Source organism: Hemiscyllium ocellatum, chromosome 7 (genome assembly GCF_020745735.1).
Source record: "Hemiscyllium ocellatum isolate sHemOce1 chromosome 7, sHemOce1.pat.X.cur, whole genome shotgun sequence".
In the NCBI taxonomy this organism is placed as follows: domain Eukaryota; kingdom Metazoa; phylum Chordata; class Chondrichthyes; order Orectolobiformes; family Hemiscylliidae; genus Hemiscyllium; species Hemiscyllium ocellatum.
In genome coordinates this window covers 51,838,293-51,860,524 of record NC_083407.1, presented here as the reverse complement: position 1 = coordinate 51,860,524, position 22,232 = coordinate 51,838,293, and the positions used below count along the sequence as shown (strand labels likewise).

Genomic DNA, 22,232 nt, shown 5'->3' with positions numbered 1-22,232 from the left:
CTAACTAAAACGTCAAACTGTGTTGAAGTAGTACCACTAACTGCCTGACATGACACAGTAACATGCTTGTTCGCATAATTAGAAAATGTTGGCATATTGCTCTTTGAGTTGCCTTGAAATTGTTACCTTTGAACCTTCATCTCGTAGATTGAAGGTGAGTTCCAGATTTGTTAAGAAGTAGTCAGAAAATTCTGGATACATATCCAAAACTTCTAAAAGGTCTTCCCTCTGGATCTTGTGCAAATCACAGTACGTCAATGCTCGTACATCAGCATTAGATTTCCCAGGTCTTGCATAAAGATGGATCATTTCACCAAAGATGTCATTTTTCCCTAGACAGAAACAGATGTTCCTTTTAGAATCAAAACTCCTTCGCCATAAATCTTGAGTCACTATTTTCCCCTGATACTGGATTCAGAAAACTCCAAAGATTCTTTTGATTTGTTTTTACCTTGAGACACAGATTCTCAAAAATGATTGAAGCATGCAACTCAATAGATACAACTGGGTGTCTGTGCTGACGGCTTATTGATGATATATGATATTGCTTTAACCTTCTCATTGGAAGAAGTCAGATAGCTACTATTTACGTATGAAACCTGAAATCAACTGTTCTCTAAATGAAAACATATGTCAAAAGCTATGGCTGAATAATAAGCTTCTGCATTGTATCTCAAGTGCTTTATTTTTTTCACTAGGGCTGTTGCAGGTCTGTTTTAACATCAGTAACCTACATACCCCATTTATTTTCCTTTGTTCTATCTAATTAAATTGCATTCATTGATGACTGTGCTACGTTTTACTGAATTCTAGTTTGGTAATCTTCAGGTTCTGAAAGGGAAATTCAAATGAACAACTATTAAATAAGAATCACTGAAGTTTTCAAACAGATTGCTTTAATTTACAGGACATCTTTTTTGAACTTTGTTGATTGTTGTAAATAGACTTTAACTCAACACAGAAGTGGTGTTTCTGTCCTGCCCAAATGAGGTCTCAATTTTACTAATGGTTTAAAGTGAAAGCAGATAGAATCCTTTATCAGATAACTTTATAATTATGTGCTAATTATTGCAGTTGTACAGTTGCAATTACTAGCACGTTAAGAATTTTACAGACATGCTTATCAAACATTTGTTATAATACACATTGAAATGAACTTGCTGTACGAAATAATCAAAGGCCTTTTACTCACTACTGATAGTGAACTAATCAAAGGCCTTTTACTCACTACTGATAGTGAACTAGCAAAAGACATTCAGAAGCCAATACGATTGAAATGTATAATTCATCCTAATGAGATGTAACAAACCAAAAGCAAGTAACCAGCCACTACCTTCTTCTTGAATTCTTTGCCCAATGCAAAATCTGACCCATCATGGGTAGAGCAAGGAGGCAGGACCCAAATTCACACCAGACAATAGAGAGATCAAATTCAGTGGTACCAACACCATTCAGATCCACATTAGCTGTCCAGCCAACTGAGCTAATCATAATGAGTAAAACAAAAGTGGCAACACACACAGAGATGTGTGACTGATCTGGAATCTCTCCCATTCTTACCTTCTGCCTCCAGGTTCTATAACAGACAGGAAAATGTTAAGGCTCCTGTTGTTTTGCTTACCTACTCTTTACCTCTGTTGGTATTCAGTTCTGACTATTTGGACATGCTTCATAGTAATTTATCATTTTTGATTAATCTTGCCTGATGTAGGCAAGCAAGAACTCTCAATGTGAGGAAGCCTTAGCCCTGGGACTGCTTTCTTATACTCCAAAGAATGTCTCTTACAAGATTGTCCAGAAACAATTGAGAACAGCAAGATGGGATCAGTCTGTTTTGATCAATTGATATGGTTAATTGGTGAGTTGCATGCATATTTCAGCAGGGGGCACTGTGATGTCAGGTATGACAAGAAAGTGATTTCTAAGTTTCCAAGAGGAACATGAACTAAGTGCAATATTTTCTGTACATGTGCAGTGTGCCTTAAGTTCATTTTAATTGTTACAGCAATCCATTGATAGACTAAAGTGGAAACTGCAGCATTCATCAAAAATAATGATTCAAATAAATACTCCCCCTTCTGAAGTATAACATATGAAATAGTAACAGTTGGAAATTCAGGGGTAAAATGCACATGAACTTGCAATTTGTGTTGCTGACAGGCAAGATTCTCTGATGGAAGCATGCACTGACCCCAGTTTTAGCCAACAGATTGCAGCTGTACCCTGCTCCATTCTCTCTGCTTCTACTCCTAAATCTTACAATTTAAGAAGTTCATGTTTAAGTCTGATCTGGTATCAAACATTCACTTCTTGAACTGTTACTAATGGTGAGTAATTATTCTCAAAATTTCAATGATTTACAGATTACATAAAATTAACAACCCACAAAATGATTTTTCCCCTATATTGGGTTAGTTAATTTCCAGAGAGACAAGGCTGGTCAACACTGCACTGAAAACAAACAGTCCCTTGGCACTTTCATCAAATTCCCAAATCAGTCTACTTTGTCACAATATTGAAGAGAAAGATTTCCTATCATGAACAGTCTTATTATCAAATATATGAGAATAATAAATGGAAAATGTGGTGATTAACAAGTTCTTGAAGAGAACTGAATTTAGAAGAATTTTAGGATAAATGATACAACAATATTGATTGGTTGTTGAAGTGACATGAAATGAAACTAATTTATATGTTGTTATAGAGAAAGAGTATTCCGGGCCTTCAGAAATATTTAGGAAAAAGAAGAAAAACTGCAGAGATTTACAATGGGTTTACCACTGACTAGCCCCATTATGTCAGAATTTACTCTGAAGACCATTTATCCAATGAAAAATGAGTAGTTTCAGTAAGATTTAGCTTTGAACACCTGCTCAATATCAGCCAGACATTGAAAAATAACCTAATTATACAAAGGATTTGTCAATAACCTGGAAAGGCATGTAATATAATAGTTTGATGAATGTTGCTTTAATTATATAATACAGCACCTGCGCCTGAAGGTTAAACTGCAAGAAAGCGTTACAATACATCTTTGCTGACAAGAACAAAATACCTTTAAAAAAAGAAAACGGCATTTAACTATAACATGAATTGTCGAACAGCTTTAGAGTATTAGGTTTTCAGTATCAGCTTATTCACTCGATCTTTAGGCAAACAATATTTACTCTCTGCACTTCATGGAAAGATTACCTATCTCAATGTAGTTTTGGTTCTATAATTCTAATCATATGGATTTTATGATGTTTCTCTTGTATCAATATATTCTTTGACAGGAAACATCTGGTTGCTATATTCATATTAAAATCCATAGGTTTTAGAGCTATGACCTGTGAAATGATTTGAATGGTCCCTGTAGTTGCCAGATGTCTTGACCTCAATCTTTTAAATTTTTGTTATTTATTTTATTTATTGTCATTTTTGTCCAATGTGCTTATTAAAAAATATTTCAATGATGGCACTACTTTATTTTTTGTACAGACACTAACTCTCAAAGTCCAGGCCAGTGTTGGGATTGTGTTAATATTTACAAGAGGAATGCCCCACTTTGTAGCAAGGTTTGACGATCATTGTGCATCTACAATTTCACAGTAGAGAATTCATTTACAATTTTCTTAGGAAAGCAATGAACACCCAAAAGTCCAAAGTTTGTGAGAAGATTTGTAGCTCGGGTGCTCGTTGTTGTGATTCGATTCGCCGAGCTGGGATGTGTTACAGACGTTTCGTCCCCTGTCTAGGTGACATCCTCAGTGCTTGGGAGCCTCCTGTGAAGCGCTTCTGTGATGTTTCCTCCGGCATTTATAGTGGTTTGTCTCTGCTGCTTCCGGCTGTCAGTTCCAGCTGTCCACTGCAGTGGCTGGTATATTGGGTCCAGGTCGATGTGCTTATTGATTAAATCTGTGGATGAGTGCCATGCCTCTAGGAATTCCCAGGCTGTTCTCTGTTTGGCTTGTCCTATAATAGTAGTGCTGTCCAGTCGAATTCATGTTGCTTGTCATCTGAGTGTGTGGCTACTAAGGATAGCTGGACGTGTTGTTTTGTGGCTAGTTGGTGTTCATGGATGTGATGGTACAGAGAACACCTAACGGAGAATTCACCACAAAGGTATACAGGAAAGCCACACACACAGACCAAGTCCTGAACTATGAAAGCAACTACCACAATACACACAAAAGAAGTTGCATCAAGACACTGTTTGAAAGGGCCTACCCTTCCAATGATCATCCGTGTGAATCTTCACTGGACATGCTCCATTGCCAGTATGTCCTTCCTGAGGTGTGGGGCCCAAAACTGGACATAGTATTGTAAATGGGGCCTAACCAGAGCTTAATAAAGTCTTAGAAGCACATTGTTGCTTTTGCATTCCAATCCTCTTGAGATAAATGACAACATTACATTTTCTTTCTTAACCACGGACTCAACCTGCAATCAACCTTTAGCGAATCCTGGACTAACACTCTCAGATCCCTTTGTACATTGGCTTTATGAATTTTCTCACTGTTTAGAAGATAGTCCATGCCTGTATTCTTTTTTCCAAAGTGCAAGACATAAGACAAATAGGACATATAACAGCATGAAATGTAATTGGCAGGGGGAGTTAATTGGGAGAAACTAATATCCCATTTTCCTGATGATGGGATAAAATGTAGGGATTAAGTCAATAGCTTTACAGATGCAGTTTGAACCTTTCTTTGGAGTGTTGACTTGTAGTTTTCAGTCTATTTGCATCCCATAAGTAGTCATTTCTTAAAATGCTTTCAAATTATGCTCTGCTTCAAGAGTAAGTCAGCAACACATGACGAATTAAGACACTGGTTTCAATCTTTCAAAGATGGCATGGGTTAGTCAGATTCCTGAAGAAGGGCTTATGCCCGAAACATTGATTCTCCTGTTCCTTGGATGCTGCCTGACCTGCTGCGCTTTTCCAGCAACAAATTTTCAGCTTAGTCAGGTTTATCCTTTGATTAAAATCGGCAGCTGTTTTTGTCAAAATCTCTGGCTCAGGAAGTGCCAGTTTGGACAGAGAGCAAGGGGCGCAATGGCAAATTGGGGATGTCAGAGGTGTGAGTGATTAGGTTGGACCTTGGAGGGGAGTGAACAAGAAGTAGTGAAGTGTGTAATGATAGATGCTGCAGTGGAGTGACTGTTTCAGGCCATGAGGGAAGCAAGGTGTAGACAAGGATTATTAACTGAATGATTAATGACCTCAGATTTGAATGTCGATCAGCAGGTAGATAGGGTGGTGAAGAAGGCATTTTGCACGCTTGCTTTCATTGGTCAGAACATTGAGTGTAAGAGTTGGGACAGCATGTTGCAACTGTACAGAACATTGGTGAGACCCCTTTTGGAATATTGTGTGCAATTCTGGTTGCCCTTCTTTAAGAAAGATGTTGTTAAACTTGAGAGACTGCAGAAAAGATTTACAAGGATTTTAGATTAGATTGGACTCCCTACTTTGAGGAAACTAGCCCTACAGTCCAACAAGTCCACACCGACCCTCTGAAGAGTAACCCACCCAGACCCATTCCCCTACATTTAACCCTGACTAATAACCTACACTATGGGCAATTTAGCATGGCCAATTCACCTGACCTGCACATCTTTCGGATTGTGGGAGGAAACTGGAGCACCCGGATATGGGGAGGATGTGCAAACTCCACACAGACAATTGCCTGAGGTGGGAATCAAACCCAGGTCCCTAGCACTGTGATGAGGCAGCAATGCTAACCACTGAGCCACCGTTTTGCCCTTACTTTGCCAGGACTGGAGGCTTTGAGTTATTGGGAGAGCCTGAATAGATTTTGGCATTTGTTTTTCTACTCAGGAGCATCAGTGGCTTAGGGCCGACCTGACAGAGGTTCTTAAAACATGAGACACATGAATAGGGTAAATATCTAAGGTCATTTTTTCCCAGGGTAAAGGATTCCAAAACTAGAGGGCATACATTTAAGATGAGAAGGGAAAGATTTAAAAAAGACTTGAGGGGTAACTTTTTCACGAAGGGAATGGTGTGTGTATGGAATGAACTGCCAGAGGAAGTGGTGGAGGTGGCCACAATTTCAACATTTAAGAGGCATCTAGTTGAATATATGAATAGGAAAGAGTTTGGAGGGTGGACCAAGTGGGCAAATGGAACTAGGTCAGATTGGGATGTCTGGTCAGATGAGTTGGGCTGAAGGATCTGTTCCCAGGCTGCATGCGATACCTAACCATCTTGTTAGCTCGGATCCCCATCACACATATGGCCTCACAGAAGCCATACTGTCACCCACTTTGGTCACATTTGCCAAGCAATACTGAGCTGCCTACACATTCACTTGTGTGGCATAGCTGTCAATTCACAAAGATAGCTTTTAAAAGCAAAACACTGCAAATGTTGAAAGTCTGAAACAGAAATTGCCATGAAAACTTGCTTAGTCAGGCAGCATCTGTGGGGGGGGGGTCAGAAATTGAGTTAATTTATGAGATTAAAAACCTTTCATCAGAACTGAGAAAAGTTGGCTACATGATAGGTTCTAAGCAAGGGACAGATGGGAAAGGAAGGGTCTGTGATAGGGTGGCCGACAAAAGAGAATGAACGGCAGAAGAATTAGCCTTACAGGATCAAAGGGAATGGTGATGGGACAAGGAAATGGGTAATGAAACAAAAGATGTACTGAAAGCAGTGTAATGCTTCCTGAAATCCTTACTTGTGGAGCCTATGGGAACCTCTTTGGTAACTTAGATGAAGGGACTGAAGGTATGGTTGTCAAAATTTGCTGATGACACAAAAATATGCCAGAAGGTAAATTGTGAAGAGGATATAAGATGGCTATGAAAAGATATGGATCGGTTAAGTGACTGGGCAAAGATGTGGCAAATGGAGTGTCATGTGGAAAAACTTGAAATTGTTCATAATGACTGGAAGCATATTATCAAAATGGTGAGAGATTGCAGAGTCCTGAGTTGTAGAGGGATCTGATATCATTGTGCATAAATTGCAGAAGGTACAGCAAATAATTAGGAAGGCTAATGGAATGCTTTCATTTATCGTGAGGGGTGCTACATTGAAAAATAGGGAGATTATGCTTCAGTTAAACAGGGGACTCATAAGACTGTATTTGGATTATTTTGTAGTCACCTTATTTATGGAAGGATGTAAATGCATTGGAGATATTTCAGAAAAGATTTATCAAGTAATACCTGGAATAAGAGAGTTGTCTTTTGAAGTAAGGTTGGACAGGCTAGGCTTGGAAGTGGAAGGGATAATTTGATTTATATGCATAAGTTCCTGAAGGGTCTTTACAGGGTACGTTTGTCAGATATTTTCTCCTATGAAAAAATGTAGAACAAGGGGGCATTGTTTACCAATCAGGAATTGTCCATTTAAAACAGAAATTAGGCTTTTTTCTTATTCTCAGAGTGTTCTGAGTCTTTGGAATTCTCTTCCTGGTGGAAGCAGGGATCTTGAATATTTTGAAGACAGAAGTGGATAGATTCTTGTTAAACTACAAGGTGAAAGTTATCAGGAGCCAGCAGAATTGTGCATTTGAGATTATAAATAGATTAGCCACAATCTTATTAAATGGTGGAGTAGGTTTGAGGGCTGTATTAGATTAGATTACATACAGTGTGGAAACAGGCCCTTCGGCCCAACAAGTCCACACTGACCCGCAACCCACCCATTCCCCTACATTTACCCCTTTACCTAGCACTACGGGCAATTTAACATGGCCAATTCACCTGACCTGCACATCTTTGGACTGTGGGAGGAAACCGGAGCACCCGGAGGAAACCGACGCAGACACGGGGAGAATGTGCAAACTCCACACAGTCAGTCGCCTGAGTCAGGAATTGAACCCAGGTCTCTGGCGCTGTGAGGCAGCAGTGCTAACCACTGTGCCACCGTGCCACCCACCAAGGCCTACTCTTGCTCCTATTTCATATGCTTGTATGTTCAAAATGCGTGACTGTGCCATTTAATCTGGCAAATTGGGAATTCTTTTCCTGCACTGGGCCCAGATTCTTTGATAGATGCCCAAATGCCCACATCCTCTGCTGAAATCCATTTAGGCCACATTAGTCAGGCAAGAGGGTCTTTTGTTGCCATCTGTGGAAAACAGCACCGCCTGCTATTCTCTCCCGGCCTGGAGGATAATCTGTAGGGAGGCGTACTGGAGCTTGGAGCTGGACTCTTTCTCATGTCAGACATGTGCCCAGTAGTTGTTGATGATACGATTGGAAGGGGATCCACTCACAAAAGAAGCATATGGGGTGAGTAATGGGTATATGTTCATATGTGGTAAGGGTGATGAAGTACAGCAACAAGAATTGGGATAAGGTTTTGATAGGGTAAAGTTGGTCAGGAAGATTGTGATTATTAAACAGAGCCTCTCTGGTTGTCCAGAAGAACATCTTATAGCTACCTGCACTTGGTGCATTGTCAGCTGTTGGTGGGCTCACCTGGTGAACATCCACTCCCTCCCATATAATCACATGTGTCCTCTTTGCATTCTATCAACAATTTAATTTGAATCATGTTGAAAGTGACTCATGGTACACAACCAGGAGTGGTACTCATTTCTGGTTCTGCTGTCAGGAATAGGATGCCAGTTATTAAATACTGTCCATTGTATAGCTTAGTGTCACATTTTGTGTGATAATGCTTCTGTGAAGCATCTTGGATGTTCCATGATTGAATGATGGCTCACTTGAAAGCATCTGAGTAGTACATAATCCACTGTGGAACTTGATCACAAAATCCAAGGCTGACACTTCATTGTCAGGAATCTTCCAGTTTACTGTGATGATAATATGACTGCATTTCACACTTAATTTGAGAGAGGGAAATAAGGAGCCAGTGTCTGAATCATAAAAGCACGTTTCAATGATTGAAATATGACATGTTTCTATTTAGCTTGAAGAGTACAAGCCAAAAAGCTTCAGCAAGATATCTCTTTGTGGTAACATTCAAATTTAGCATATCCAAACTGGGTGGGTAAAGGGGAATCCATATATGTGGCATATTCTGATACCTAGATATGGTGTCATATATGATGTAACTATATAAGGTAACAGGTTTGGGTGTTGGGAGTGATATATTAGCAAGGATAGAGGATTGATTAACCAAGAAAACAGAAAATTGGGAAAAATTAGTCATTTACAAGATCAAAACTTGTAGTTAGTAGAGTGTCACGTTAGGCTTGTTCGGGCAAAAATGAAATAAAAAACGGTGAGGAAATCTCTCCAGGAATCAGGAATGAGATAGAATGGTAATTGGTTGAATCTCAAAACTGAATGAAAGGAAATTATTAAGGGATGACAGTGGTGGCAGAATAGGCTTGGCAGCAAACAGAGTTAGAAAGGGCTCTAACAGAAATCTAGTGAAAGGGATGTTTAGATGAGAGCACTAAACTGAGAGCTTTCTCTTGACAATGTTTAAGAACTTTTCTTTCTTTTGAAGAGAATGTAGTTTGATGAGTCACCACCCAAAGCATCAGGACCATACATGGAAATATAAGTCAAACTTCATAGATCTTTTGCTACTGCTACTGGGGAGGTTTTAAACTCATGTGGCAGGGGGCTGGGAGCCAGAAGAGAAGACAAGTAGAACAGTGAGGTGGAAACTGGAGACTGTAAGAATCATGAAGTTAGCATTAATAAGGGGAAGAGTAGGCAGAGAGCAGATGAATGCAAAAGAACTGGTGCCTGAAGTGCATATACTTTAATGCAAGGAGTATAGTGGGTAAGGCAGATGAACTTAGGGCTTCGATTGGTGCTTGGGAGTATGACGTTATTGCAATCACAGACACTTGGTTGAAGGAAGGGCATGATTGGCAACTAAATGTTCCAGGATATAGATGCTTCAGTGAGTGTGAGGTAGAAGAACAAATAGGTAAATAGATTATGGAAAGATGTGGTGACAACAGGGTGATGGTGATGGGAGATGTTAATTTTCTTAATATTGACTGGGATACACGTCGTGTCAGAGGTCTGGATGGGACAGAATTTGTAAGAAGCGTCCAGGAGAATTTTTTGGAACAGTATGTCAATAGTCCAAAGAGGGAAGGGGCCATATTGGACCTTGCATTGGGAAATGAGCCAGGCCAGTTGTTAATGTTGTGGTGGGGGATTTCTTTGGGAACAGTGACCACAATTCTGTAAGTTTTAGAATACTCGTAGACAAAGATGAGAGTGGTCCTAAGGGAAGAGTACTAAACTGGGCCAAGGCCAATTATATCAAAATTAGGTAGGAGCTCGGAAATGTGGATTGGGAGTAGATATTTGAAGGGAGGCTTTCAAAGATAGGTTAAAGATAGTGCAGGATAGGCATGTCTCGTTGAAGACAAAGGATAGGAAAGGCAAGATTTTGTGAACCATGGATGATAGGAGAAATCTTGCAACTAGCCAAGAGGAAAAGGGAAGCCTACATAAGGGCCATACAAGCCTTGGAGGAATATCGGGAGAATAGTTCCAGTCTTAAACGAGGAATCAAGCGGGCTAAAAGGGGTCATGAAATAGCATTAGCGAGCAGAATTAAAGTGAATGTCAAGGCCTTTTATTCATATATAATAAGCAAAAGTGAAACCAGAGAAAGAGTTGGTCCACTGAAGGATAAGGAAGGAAGGTTGTGTGTCCAACTTGAGAGAATGGGTGAGATTCTGAATGATTACTTTGCATCAATGTTCACTGAGGAGAGGGACATGATAAATGATGAGATTAGAAATAGAAGTTTGATTACTCTGGATCACATTGACTTAAGTAGGAAAGATGTGTTGGGTAGGCTAGAGGTTATTAAGGTAGACAAGCCCCCAGGTCCAGATGGGATGTATCCCAGGTTGCTGAGGGAGGTGAAAAAATAAATAGTTGGGACCCTGACAGATATCTTTATAGCATCCTTAAACACAGTGAAGTGCCTGAGGACTGGAGGGTTGCTCATGTTCCCCTGTACAGGAAGGGTAGTGGGGAAATTCTGGGTAACTACAGACCAGTGAGCCTGATGTCAGTGCTGGGCAAATCGCTGGAGAAGGTACTGACGGATAAAATCTATTTATATTTAGAAAAGAATGGGCTTATCAGTGATAGGCAATATGGTTTTGTGCGGGGGAGATTGTGCCTTACCAACTTAATAGAGTTCTTTGAGGAAATTACCAAGTTGATAAATGAAGGAAGGGCTGTAGATTTAATCTACATGGACTTTAGTAAGGCGCTTGATAAGGTTCCCCATTATAAACTAATGGAGAAAGTGAAGTCACATGGTGTGCAGGGTGTTCTAGCTAGGTGGATAAAGGACTGGTTGTGCAACAGGAGACAGAGAGTAGTAGTTGAAGGGAGTTTCTCGAAATGGAGAAAGGTGACCCAATGGTGTTCAGTAGAGATCCGTGCAGGGGCCACTGTTGTTTGTGATATACATAAATGATCTGGAAGAGGGCATTGCTGGTATGATCAGCAAGTTTGCAGATAACATGAAGAATAGTGGAGTAGCAGAAAGCATAGGGGACAGTTAAAGAATACAGGAAAATATAGATAGACTGGAGAGTTGGGCAGAGAAGTGGTAGATGGAGTTCAATCCAGGCAAATGTGAGGTGATGCATTTGGGAAGTCTAATTCTAGAGTGCATTATACCTTAAATGGAAAAGCCTTGGGAAAAGTTGATGAGCAGAGACTTCTGGGAGTTCAGATCCATTGTACCCTGAAGGTTGCTGCACACGTGGATAGAGTGGTCAAGAAGATATATGGTATGCTTGCCTTCATTTGAGGGGGTATTGAGTATACGAGCTGACAGGTTGTGTTAAAATTGTACAAGACATTGGTTCAGCTGCATTTAGAATACCGTGTACAGTTCTGATCGCCACATTACGAATGTCATTCAACTGCATGGAAGGATGAGACCTAGAAATCATTCATGCCTCCCACTCTCCCCACAACACTTCACTCAATCTAGATAATGGGGGGAAGGTCTATCAATCATGGAAATGTCACACAAATATGGAAGCTTACACTGCCTCAACACACTCCTTAGTTTCTGCTTCAGCCCTCGCCTGTCCCAAGGCTTGTATGATGCACATCTGACAACAAAAACTGTAAATGGTCAAGATGTTCAACCACCTCATGGACTATGAAGAAGTAGAAGCAGAACCAATTTCACACTTAAGTGAATAACGGGGGGCAATTAGACAAAGAATAGGGAAGACAATTCAAGTTTCACCATCATTTGCAAAAGAAATCAGACATTCTTGAAGAGTGCACAGAACAAGAGTTTCAGGAATAGAAATGGTAATAAAAAAAGAGGATAAACATTAAAATTCTTCTCTAAATCAGGATAATCACATGCTTGTAGGAGTACAGCCAGTGTTGGCTCTGACATGCTGATTAATGGCCTGTAGATCTTGTAGAAAGGAAAAACAGATTATTGTAAGAGAAAACAGAAAGTTCTGGCAATAGTAGCAGCAAGTTCAGTTAAAAGCCTTTTCCCTTCTCAGCCCTTACTGAAAGGGGAGGATTGTTAGGGGAAAAATGAAACAAAACCTGTTAGGAGTAAATATAAATAAGAAGACTATTGTCATTTTGAAAGTTTATAACTGCATTTATATTCCTCCCAAGACATAAACATTTCCTTCATTACTGACACTCTTATTCTTCCCTCCCCTTTACAAATGTTAGGGCTACCAATGGTTCTTGGTTAACTTAAAATGGCTGCCTGTGATTTTTTAGTTGACATATAAATGACCAAAGAAGATTATTAGCTGAAGTAGTCACTTACACAGTCAGATTGTGGCCTTCATACTCATAAAACTGGATAAGATAACAAAGTGTCTCATAGAAATCACACAATAGAATCTTAAGAAGAAGCAGAAATGCAGCCACTGCTTATACTGAGACAGTTTTGACAAGGTAAGTACTGATGGAAGCCCTTCTTGCAAGCTAATTTAAAGCTTAATGTGGGATAGTCAGGAAAAAGCTATACTTATATCAGTTAAGACCCTTGAGGTAATTGTAATCACGTTTTTGTATACAGACACACACACATATATAATACACACACGTGTGTGTATGTGTGTATTTAATATATTTGACATCAAGTGTTTTAATTGGATTCCTGTAGAGTCAGCCTTAAACACAGAGACGGTCTTGATGAGGAATGTCCTTGAAAAGTCATGATAGAGAACCATTTTTGCTGTTGTTCCAAGTTTGTTATTTAGTAAAGGTTAGAAGAAAAAGCCTGAGCCCACAATAATTAGGACTCTTAAGATAATTGTCACTACATATTATATACACCTACGTAGATATACTGAAGTTCCAAATATAACCAACAAAGTACCATTAAGGGATTTAACTGGATTTCTGTGGACAGTTAGCCTTAGACAGTAGGGAGAATTCCCCAGCCTTTGAGGAGGGATAATTGAATAAAAGGTGCAGAAGTCAGCAGAATTGGAATGTGGTTGACTAGGAGATATTGTGAAAGTCCAAGGATAGGTGATAAGGATGTCTGATAAACATGTCTGTGAGATCATGGGGAAGACCTGAAGTTGTCCATCATTGACCATTCAGTCACATGATAGTCTGATTAGATGCATATGTAATCAATTAATAATATGGTTGGTTTGTAACAGTCAAAGGTAGGCTGAAAACAAATGTCGGAAATTCTATGCATTTCCTTTGTTCTGGTCTCCCAGAGGTTTCTTTCCACCGGTGCAACATTAATAAACTCTTTGATTCTGGAAGTGGACTCTGAGTGATTCAATTGGTCATTCCACCCTACAGGCTTCAACCGTTTATGATCTATAAAAGGAAAGGTCAAATTGTAGTCCTACCAGACTTTATTGATGCTCTTTCATTAGAGAAAGATGACTGGTGGCAATTTAACCCAAGGATCACCACACCACCAGCTAGGGGAAAGGTTGAGAAGGAGTTTCCTTTGTGGTAACCATAGTTAGTATGGGAACTGAACCCATGCTGTTAGCACCACACTACATTATAAGCTCACCATTGAGCTCACCATACGATCTGGAGGAATCAACTTTATTGTCGTCAAAATTGCTGTCCATACAAACATAGTTAAGAAAGCAAGTTTGAGGATGGTACAAAGATTCTTCAAAGTGATGCAGTTTGGTTCAATGAATTAGCAAATTTTGAAAGAGAGATCATATGTGCAAAAAAAAAGTGCAGTTGTTCAATATTCAGTGGCAGACCAGGACAAGGGACTGAGTACTCCAAACCCGCTTCTAATGAAGAACTGTAGCACTGCTATTGTTGCCACCTATCCGATGTAAAGTTAAACTGAGAACTTCATCTACTTCAAGTGTACATTGAAAAAAAGCAAGGGACTTATCCTTTGTGTCCTGCCCAATATTTATCCCTTAACCAACAACCCTCAAATGTATAATGGACCGTGAGGTAATTAATATTTTAATGCTTGTAGGAATTGCCATGTTCTGACGATACTGTTACTTCATTGGCTGTAAAGTGCTTTGTTATGTCAATGTTCGTGAAAGGCCCTTTATAACTGTACGTTACTTTCTTTTCCTTAAGGAGTTTTATTAGTAAAAGGTGTTGTTGTTGACAATATATAGATGATTAACTGGAAGTTCAACATTTGGCTAAACAATCCGCAGCTATACCTGAATAAGTGACTCCGATATGGTCCAGCAGCTACCTCTAATGAATAATGAAGCCTTTGCTGTAAAATTGACTGACAAGGTTAATTCTGATTATGTTTTGCATCCCTCACAACTTTCTTCAATCTTCCTACCTTTGCATTTACAGAAGGGAATTAATACTTCTCTAATTAATTTATAACTGAGCTATCAAATTGCCATTGCCTTTGGCCTTCAAGTTACTGATACAGCTGTCCATTTATGTAACTATTTCCTTATCTCCATCTTTGATCTTGCTGTTCCTAAAAACCTTTATTTTCTTATCTTTATTTTCTGTAATAAACTTCAGCTTTACAACTTCAACTTCAAGATTGAGCATAGCTGGTTCACAAATAGCTTGAAAGTCCATCCTCAGATCGGCTGAACCATATTTAGTCCATCAGGCATAATTCTCCACTGCCCAAACTGATTGATACTCCAAAATAATTCTAGAGAACAAAAGCCATTCTGGCTCTTGTTTTCCACTACCAATTGTCCCCTTAAATTCCTCTCCCTACACTCTCACGGCCAAGTACAAAGAGCACATGGAAGTTGGTTGGAAACTTGACGGAAACTGGGGACGATGGGGTTAGAATAGGGCATTGGACAGATGAATTGCACTATCAAGAGTCAGCTTGGACATTCTGGCCTGAATAGCGACCTTCTGTGCCATAACGACTCTCTGACACTGACTACAGTTCAGTTCATCCATTCAATTGGATCTGTTTTCCCTTCCCAAAGTCAAACTTTACTTAAATCATCCCTCTGCTTGATCCGTCAGTATCTATCACAGAAGCTCTTAAGTTACACATCCTGTTTCCTTTTCTCCACTCTCATTAAGATTAGATTAGATTAGATTACTTACAGGTGTGGAAACACTTACAGTGATTAAACTATTGATCACCATTCTTCTCTCCCAAACCTTAATAGCAGCTGATATTGATATTGATTTTCTCTTCGTGGGTATTGTTTCCCTCTCTTTAAAGAATATTATCATCAATTCATTCTCAAATAATTCATCTTTGACTACTCTCAAAAATTACCTCAAGTTCTAAAGCACTTTTTCTACATCCTGGAAATTATGTTTACTTTCTAAATCCATGCCTTTATGACCTGCATTCCCATGCTTGAATTTGTTCAATAAGAACACCAGCTAGCTCAGGAATAAAGTATAGCTGAATGAGAACTACATTATCTCTTTTCATTCTTGCTGTATACATTAACAAGGGCAGATGATTCTTTTCCAATGCCTCTTTCTTGTCTACTTCAACAGAGTTGTTCTGGTTTGTTCCCTTCCAAGCTATTCAATCACAGCCAAAGAATCCTCTCCAATGGTTTCTGTTCAGGCCACTTCACCAATATCTGTGAATCCTCCAAAGATATATTCCTCATTTACAGGTTAATCTTAATAAGTTTCCCCTGATATTGGAGTCAACCTCAATTTATACACAGGTAACATTCAGCTTTACCTTTCCATCACCCTCCTTGACTGCCGCACCATTTCTGTCCTGCCTCACCATTTGCTTCTCTGACAATCCAACTTCAATATTGATAATGCCAAATGCATCATCTTTAGTTCCTGTCACAAATTATGCATTATTGGGACTAGTTGTTCTATTGTTCCAAGTTGTGTGACATGCGTATAGATTGTGACAAGCTGGACAGTCCTATCTGTCAATGTTTGAGGCTGAAACAGACAGATCGCAACATTTGTACCCAATTTGATTGAAGCTAAGCTCCTCATACCCTCTCTATCACGAGGACTGCCAACTTCCATCTGCATAACTTTCAAACCTCTGCTCTTGCATTGAGAGTGTGGTACTGGAAAAGCACAGCACTTCAGGCAGCATCTGAGGAGCAGGAGCATTGACATTTCGGGCATAGGCCCTTCGTCAGGAATGAGGCTTGTGGGCTGGGGGGAGAGAGGGAGGTGGGGCTTAGGGGAAGGTAGCTGAGAATGCAGGTGGGGTGAAGGTAGGGGAGAAGGTGATAGGTCAGAGAGGAGGGTGGAAGGAAGATAGACATGTCAAGAGGGCGGTGCTGAGTTGGAGGCTTGGAACTGGGATAAGGTGGGGGAGGGGAAATGAGGAAACTGGTGAAATCCATATTAATCCCATGCAGGTGCAGGCTCCCATAGCAGAAGATGAGACAGTCTTCCTCCAGGTGTCGGGTGATTAGAGTTTGGTGATGGATGAGGCCCAGGAACTGCATGTCCTTAGTGGAGTGGGAGGGGGAGTTAAAGTGTTCAGCCAGGGGGCGGTGGGGTTGGTTGGTCAGTGCGGGTGTCCCAGAGATGTTCTCCGAAATGATCCGCAAGTTGGTGTCCTGTCTCCCCAACAGATACAGTAGATGATATTTGTGGAGGTACAGGTAGATTTCTGTTGGGATAACATTTGTGCAGGTACAGGTAAATTTCAATCCATCTCTGGGCAAAACCTTTTTTGTTGCTTCCAAACATACTTATTTGAATATTCTCATGCCCTAACCTTTGTAAATTTCAGTTTTTCTGAAACTTTATTGCCTTTGTCCTATTGTATGCCAAACTCATCTCTTGTCCTCATCGATCTTTGTCCTCATTGCTCTCGTTGGGCCAAATGCTTCATCTTTAATGTCATAATATTTTGAGCTGAATTTTCAATTTGGGTGCAATCAGTAAAACAAGTACAAATTATGAGGCTCTGAGTTACCACTCAAACTCATTCACGTTTCACCAAATTCTGCCATCAATTAGCCAATATTGATAAACTTATGTATCTTCAAATGTATTGTGAAGTGGGTAGGAGAGATATCTTCATCAAAAAGTGTGGTGCTGGAAAAGCACAGCTGGTCAGGCAGCATCAGGAGAGTCAACATTTTGAGCATGAGCTCTTCATCAGGAATAAGGAAGTGGCCCAAGGAGAGAGAAATAGGAGGGGTGGGGGTCGGGCTGGGGGGAAGGTAGCTGGGAATGTGATAGGTAGATGAAGGTGGGAGTGAAGGTGATAGGTCGGAGAGGAGGGTGGAGCAGATAAGTGGGAATGAAGATGGACAGGTAGGGCGGTTCAAGAGGGTGGTGCCGAGTGGTAATTGAAAACAAGTACAACTGAAAATGTTAGCAAGAGGCACTGACTCTGTGGTGTTCCTGCATTGTCTGCAAGGAAGTAGCTCCGAAAAGAAAGTTAGCTCCTAGGTTTGCTGACAGGGACCTGCAAGTGCCGGGTGACAGTGGCGAAGAGGATATCAGTGCTATATCCTGCTGACTAGCAAAGGATGTCACACTACCAGCTTGGGCTGAGGTAGAAGTCTAGTCAGTGCTGTGGCCCTGGTGAAATGTTGTGCACAGTGGTACAGGAAGAAGGTTTCGTAGTAGAATCATACAGCTTGGAAACAAACCCTTTGGTCCAATCAGTCCATGCTGACCATACTCCCAAGTTAAATTAGTCCCACATGCCTGCGCTTGGCCCATATCCTTTCAAACCCTTTCCTATTCTTGAACTTATTCAAATGTCTCTTAAATGTTGTAACTGTACCTGCATTCACCACTTTTTGAATTGAATTGAATTGAACTTATTGTCATATGTACTGAGGCACAGTGAAAAGATTAGTCTCGCAAGCAATAGAGGCAGATCACAGAGTTAAGTAGCATAGATAAGAAAATAATAGGTAAACAGCAGGAAAAGCAAAAACACAGCTACAGGCAAATATTAAGAGTTTGTGAATCCATTCAGTGTTCTTACAACAGTAGGGTAGAAACGGTTTTGAATCCAGCTGGTATGCGTGTTCAGGCTTCTGTATCTTCTACCCAATGGTAGAGGTTGTAGAAAAGCATTGCCAGGATGGGATGGATCTTTGAGAATGCTGGCGGCTTTCCTTGACAGTGGGCCTGGTAGATGGATACTATAGATGGGAGGTTGGCCTTTGTGATTGTTCGGGCCAAGTTCACCACTCTCTGTAACCGTCTCCGATCTTGAATGGTACAGTTGCCATACCAGGTAGTGATACATCCAGACAGAATGCTCTCAATGACGCACCTATAAAAGTTGGCAAGGGTATTCGCCATCATGCCAAGATTCCTCAGCTGCCTGAGGAAGAAGAGACGTTGTTGGACCTTTGCAACCCGTGTGTCCACATGAAGAGTCCAAGAAAGCTTGTTGTGGATGACCACTCCCAGGAGCTTGCCACTCTCCACTCGTTCTACCTCTGTGCTGTTAATGTGTAGGGGGGCATGAGTAAGATACTGCCAAAATGCAATTATGAGTTCCTTGGTGTTGCCGGCATTGAGACCTGGGTTGTTCTCAGTGTACCCATCTGCAGACTGTTTCATCGCCATCTGAGATTCTGTCAATTCATTCCACACATGAACTACTGTCTGTGTAAAAACATTGTCCCTTATAAATATTTTTCCTCTCACCTTAAAAATATGATCCCTAGTTTTGAACTCCTCCACCCTAAGGAAAATACCCTTGAATTTCACCTTATATATGCCCCTCATGAATTTATAAATCTCAATGTGTTTGCCCCTCAAACTCCTATGCTCCAGAAGTCTCAGCCTTTCCAGTCTATATTTATATCTCAAACACTCCATTCCCAGGAAAACCTGATAAATCTTTTCAGGACCTTCTCCAGTTTAATAGCATCCTTCAATGCACACAGTGTTCCAGAAGAGGCCTTACCAATGTCCTGTGCAACTTCAACATGACATCCCAACTCCTATACTCAACTTTAAGAACGGGTGGACACTGAATCATAGAAAAGTATATTATTTACATTCTCAACATTGCTGGTTCACCACCAATCTTTGCATTGGTGGGAAGAAATACACGTGTACCAATTTCTGAGTCATGGGAGTAAATTAGGTTGTGCATTTTATAGGTAATGCCATAAAATATAAAAATAATGAAATGTTAAATTGGTATAAAGTATCGGTAAGGTAACAGATGAGGTTTGATATTGTCTTTTGTATGTTACCTAATAGAAAGGATAACAAAGCCGATAAGACAGTGTTTCTTGTCATTGAGATGAACACTTAAAAGTCACAGAGTTATAGATATATGCAGCATGGAAACAGACCCTTCAGTCCGATTCACCCATGCCAACCAGAAATCCCAACCTAACCTCATCCCATTTGCAGCACTTGGCACACATCCCTCTAAATGATTCCTATTCATATACCCATCCAGATGCCTTTTAAATGTTGTAAGTTTTGTTATAAATTCTGCGTCTTACAATTGTATACTCCACAACCACCTGATGAAGGAGCAGCACTCTGAAAGCTAGTGCTTCCAATTAAACCTGTTGGACTATAACCTGGTGTTATGTGATTTTTAACTTTGTACACCCCAACCCAACACTGACATCTCCAATTCAAGGAACTGAATTTGTACTCCAAGGTCTCTTCGTTTAGCAACACTTCCCAGAACCTTACGTATATATGTCCTGCTCTGATTTGCTTTTCCAAAATTCAGCACCTTGCATTTATCTAAATTAAACTCCATCTGCCACTCCTCAGCCCATTGGCCCATCTGATCATAGTTCCATTGTAGTCTGATGTAACCTTCTTTGCTGTGCACTACACCTCCAATTTTGATGTCATCTACAAACTTCCTAACCATACCTCGTATGTTCACATCCAAATCATTTATATAAAAGATGAAAAGTAGTGAACCCAGCACCAATCGTTGTGGCACACCACTGGTCACAGGCCTCCAGTCTGAAAAGCAAGACCAAGAATGGGAGGGCGATGTCCGAGGTGGTTCAGGTGAATGTGAGCTCAGGTGAAAGGTGTTAGTGTAGTTGATAAACTGTCCAACCTCCTCATGGGAGCACGAGGTAGCACTAATACAGTTGATGCAGTGGAGGAAAAGATGGGGGATGGTGCTTGTGTAGGTGCGGAAGACGAATTGTTCCACATACCCGACAAAGAGACAGGCATAGCTGGGGCCCATATGGGAGCCCATGGTTATACTTCTGGTTTGGAGGAAGTGAGAGGATTGAAAGGAGAAATTGTTAAGGGTGAGGACCAGTTCAGCCAGGCAGGTAAGGGAGTCAGTAGAAGGGTACTGGTTGGGATGGCATGAGAGGAAGAAACAGAGGGCGTGGCAGATAGATGTAGACAGGGATTGGATGTCCATGGTGAAGGTAAGGCATAGGGGCTGAGGAAATAAAGGTCTTGGAGGATGTAAAGGGTGTGGGTGGTGTCCCAAATGTAGGTGGGCAGTGTCCCTGTACACAGCTATCCACCATGATGAAGGTCTCCAAGCCCTCTGTGTCTTCCTCTCATGCCATCCCAACCAGTACCCTTCAACTGACACCCTCATCTGCCTGACTGAACTGGTCCTCACCCTTAATAACTTCTCCTTCTAATCCTCCCACTTCCTCCAAACCAAAGGGTAATCATGGGCACCCACAAGGGACCCAGCTATGCCTGCCTCTTTGTCGGGCACGTGGAACAGTCCATCTTCAGCAGCTACACTGGATTCATGCCCCACGTATTCTTCCACTACATTGATGACTTTATTGGTGCTCTCTCGTACACCCATGAGGAGATTGAACAGTTCATCAACTTCACTAATACCTTTTACCATGACATCAAATTCACCTGGACCATCTTGGACACCCCCCCCGCCCCGCCCCCCCACCTCCTGTATCTCTCCATCTCCATCTCTGGGCGACTGACTAATCACGGACATCTGCTACAAACCTGTGGTCTCCCGCAGCTACCTGGATGACACTTTCCACCACTCTGCATCCTGTAATAACAACATCCTTTATTCCCAATTCCTCTGCCTCTGCCGCATCTGTTCCGAAGATGACCAATTCCACCATAGAAAATCTCAGGTGGCCTCTTTCTTCAAAGACCACAATTTCCCCTCTCACATGGTCAATGATGCCCTCCAGTGCGTTTCCTTCACTTCCCACACCTCCCCCCTTGAACCCCACCCCTCCCAATGCAACAAGGACAGAACCCCTCCGCCCCGACACTCTCCATCCAACCCGCCAACCTCTGTATACATCGCATCATCCTCTGCCACTTCTGCCATCTACAAACACCCCCCCCACCACTATCAGCATTCCAGAGAGACCATTCCCTCTGTGAATCCCTTGTCAGATCTGTGCCCCCCACCCGCCCCCACCCTACTCCCAGTACCATTCCCTGACACCACAGGAAGTGCAAAACCTGTGCCCACATCTCCCCCCTCACCTCCGTCCAAGGCCCCAAAGGATCCTTCCACATCTGACAGAAATGTACCTGTACCTCCACAAGTGTCATCAACTGTATCTTTTGCACCTGATGGGGAGACAGGCTGCCAACTTGTGGATCGTTTCAGAGAACATCTCTGGGACACGTGTACCAACCAACCACTTCTACCACCCCGTGGCTGAACACTTCAACTCACCCTCCCACTCCACCAAGGATATGCAGGTCCTGGGCCTCTTCCATCGCCGAAACCCTAACCACCCAATGCCTGGAGGAAAAAAGCCTCATCCTCCTCTGTGGGACCCTGCACCCCACATGAGATTAATGTGGATTTCACCAGTTTCCTCAGTTCCCCTCTCCCCACCTTATTCCAGTCCCAAGCCTTTAACTCAAAACTGCCCTCTTGACCTGTCCATTTTCTTTCCCATCTATCTGCTCCA

General features: G+C 41.3%; 1 protein-coding gene across 1 annotated transcript in view; it reads right to left on the bottom strand.

The window, feature by feature from the left end:
* LOC132817349 (potassium voltage-gated channel subfamily H member 7-like) overlaps positions 1-22,232 on the bottom strand; it is a 457,758-nt gene that overhangs the window by 20,095 nt on the left and 415,431 nt on the right. The window contains exon 11 of the mRNA XM_060827757.1: positions 127-332. Within this exon, the coding sequence (XP_060683740.1) occupies positions 127-332 (206 nt within the window). The remainder of the gene's footprint in view (positions 1-126; positions 333-22,232) is intronic.